The sequence below is a fragment of the Notothenia coriiceps genome, unplaced genomic scaffold (assembly GCF_000735185.1).
Source record: "Notothenia coriiceps isolate Sejong01 unplaced genomic scaffold, NC01 NC01_scaffold00028093, whole genome shotgun sequence".
NCBI classification, from domain to species: Eukaryota; Metazoa; Chordata; class Actinopteri; order Perciformes; family Nototheniidae; genus Notothenia; species Notothenia coriiceps.
Genome location: NW_011360794.1, coordinates 6351 through 9200, shown reverse-complemented (window position 1 = coordinate 9200; position 2850 = coordinate 6351). Strand labels below are relative to the sequence as shown.

Below are 2850 nucleotides of genomic sequence, written 5' to 3'. Positions count from 1 at the left end.
TAGAAAATGTTTTAGATCTTTGAGTTCATCTCATGAAAAATGGGAGCAAAAACAAAAGTGTTGCGTTTATATTTTTGTTCAGTGTATCTTAAGTGTGTTAATGCAGACACACACACCTTCTCCAGAGCGGTGTGTGTGTCCCGCAGTATCCTCTCACAGAGAGTCTTCACGGTCCTGACGCTCCTCTCCTCTCTCTCCTCACACACCTGCTGGCCGAGCAACACCGCCTTCCACTGGGGACTGGAAATAAAAAACACACATCGTATGAATAAATTATACATTAACACTTTCTATTCTGATCCATCCAAACAATACAACACATTTTGAATGGTCTTACTACAGAGTCTGAGGCAGAGCCATCAGTCTGAGAGCCGTCAGCAGCCTCCAGCTCGGCCCCTCACTGGACACTGTGAGGTTACTGAGAGGAAGAGGAAACACTTTAGACTTATTCAAATTGTAATACATTTGTGTGTGCAATGCAGTGGGATATGTAGGACGGAAAAAGGCATACATTTAAATGATTAAATGGATAAATAAATACAGAAATAAATGAATACATTCGGAAATAAATACACAAAAATACAGGAATAAGTGAAATGCCTCGTAAACATTAAACTAACAAAACTATTTCCTAATTTGGGATCAATAAAGAATGTATTCTCTATTCCATTCATTATAATAATAATCGTATCTAGTAGTACGATAACAGCAGCTTACATTAAAACAATGTGATCAACATAAAATCAACAATGACAAATAAAAAATCTTACTTAATGAAATTATTTTCTCTGAGAAACTTCATCTTCTGATCCAAACTCCTGTCAGCTTTGAAAACATCACAGAGGAGATCTGAGGAAACAGAGAGACACACAGATATATAAATATACAGTCACTTTTTTTTAAAAGTGCACCTATCATGCTATTTTAAGGCATATATTATGGGCTATAAAATAGTTCATACTGGGTAGTTTATTTAGTTTAAAAATTATCCGCTGATTTACAGACGTCTCTTTCCCAATGTTAGTCAATGGGGAAAAGTTGTTTTGGGCCCAGTGACGTCACGGCCTGATACGGAAGTTGCAGTACCGCCGTTTGGTCACAACGGCATGTCTTCCGAGTCACTTGCTTCAGAAGCGAGGCAAGAATCCTTACTGACATTCGGAAAACGAAGAGTGGAACAGGCTAGCAAGTGTGCAGGTGTGTGTCATATGAGAGGCCCCGCCTTACTTTTTCTGCCACAGATTTGGGGAAATTGGTCCGTGAGCAAAGCATTGTGGGGATTTTAAGGACGTGAAGTGTACCCATGTGGAGCCTCGAAATTACCCCCAAACCAAGGACGCGGCCTCGGGTGGAATTCCAAGTATGCTGGAGATTGGAACAGTCCTTCGGCGGCACTCGATGACGTAGCATCCTTGAAATATTGGCTTGGAAGCCAGTTTCCTCGAGATTGAGAAACGGCCGCGAATGTTGGGCACAGAGTCCGGCTCACTTCCTGGGGGCTTGATTCTGGGTCCTTAGCTTAAAATAAATAAAAAAGAGGAGGCGGAGCTAATGCCTGATCAGAATTCTACCGGAAATAAAGTTACATTCTGCTGTGATAAAACGCCATCCTGTTCTAAACCACATCAAGGATTATTTCTGAAACAGTATGGAGCTCAAATGCTTTTTCTCGTGCAGGTTTATCACAAGGTGAGTTCCTTTTTTTATTTCCTGCTTTTTAAACACATGTGCTCTCCAGTACAGGTTAGCTCTGAGTGTTAGCGATGCTAATGTAAACAAAGACGAGATTACGTCCAAAACACGTCAGGCATTGTTTCTGATAGCAACTCTTTGTGGGTCCACCATCCGAAATTACGTCATATCGGCAGCAAACCTGTGTCCGCTCGTTGTACCCCCGTTTTTAAAAGATTTGGGTACGGAGGAAAAGAGAGAGGGTTTTATTTTCTGACGCTGCGTGAGTTCCCTGACACACCGGGGACACGTAGTTATGTATAAAAGACATCAACACAACAAGTGCATTTTGCTTGATAGGTCCCCTTTAAGTATCTTGAACTATAACAACAAAAGCTTATTATGTTGAAAATACGCTTTAAATCGTTTCAAATATAAACAGTGGTTGTTCAGCAAATACGTTTTTCTTACGTTACAGCATTTTAAATATTTGTTTACATCTGTGATGCATTCAAGGAAACATTCAGGGTCAAAGATTAGATGTATTCTTGTATTTGTTCTACTATATTTCACCTGTATCCACGTACACCACGCTGTTGGGGTTAGTGGAAGCCACGAAGCCGTACTCCCATCATCAGCCGCTGAGAATCATGGGAGTCGTAGTTTTATGAAAGGCCTGTTCGTACCGAAGCGTCCCCCGAAAACACTTCTGATTTCATAACACCGTGACACCTCATTGAAACTGGCTTTTACCTTAAAAGGAAGGAAAACATACAATATATATATTTATAATGACATTTGTGGAACATTTTATCAGCTTTCTGACAGTCCAATCAGGTACAACTCAATAATGTGGAAAAACAACTCCAATATTGACATTTATTTAACTTTTTCCCATGGTGCAAAAACATGGATATCAGGCTACAAGTCTTGATTTTAGTTTTCAGGTGAAATTAATCGTACTATTATAATGGTATTGTTATATGTGCTGGTATTAATAGTTTATAGATCTGTTATTTGATGTGTTTAATTATATTTTAGTGTGATAGAGTCTTTGTTTAATCGTAATGTGTGTACCTTAAAGGTCCCATGTCATGCTTTTCTGGTTATTACCCGTCCCCTTGTGTGTTATGAAGGTTTTTCTGCATGTAAACGGTCTGCAGAGTCACAAACCCTCAA

The 2850-nt window shown here is 39.6% G+C and overlaps 1 protein-coding gene across 1 annotated transcript in view; it reads right to left on the bottom strand.

The window, feature by feature from the left end:
• Positions 1 to 2421, bottom strand: part of setd4 (SET domain containing 4) — a 3324-nt gene extending 903 nt beyond the window's left edge. The window contains exons 1-4 of the mRNA XM_010785611.1: positions 2245 to 2421; positions 771 to 849; positions 338 to 418; positions 117 to 240 (exon numbers count right to left, since the gene is read on the bottom strand). Coding sequence (XP_010783913.1) covers positions 117 to 240; positions 338 to 418; positions 771 to 802 — 237 coding nt within the window. The 5' untranslated portion in view covers positions 803 to 849; positions 2245 to 2421. The remainder of the gene's footprint in view (positions 1 to 116; positions 241 to 337; positions 419 to 770; positions 850 to 2244) is intronic.
• Between the last annotated feature and the right edge of the window lie 429 nt (positions 2422 to 2850).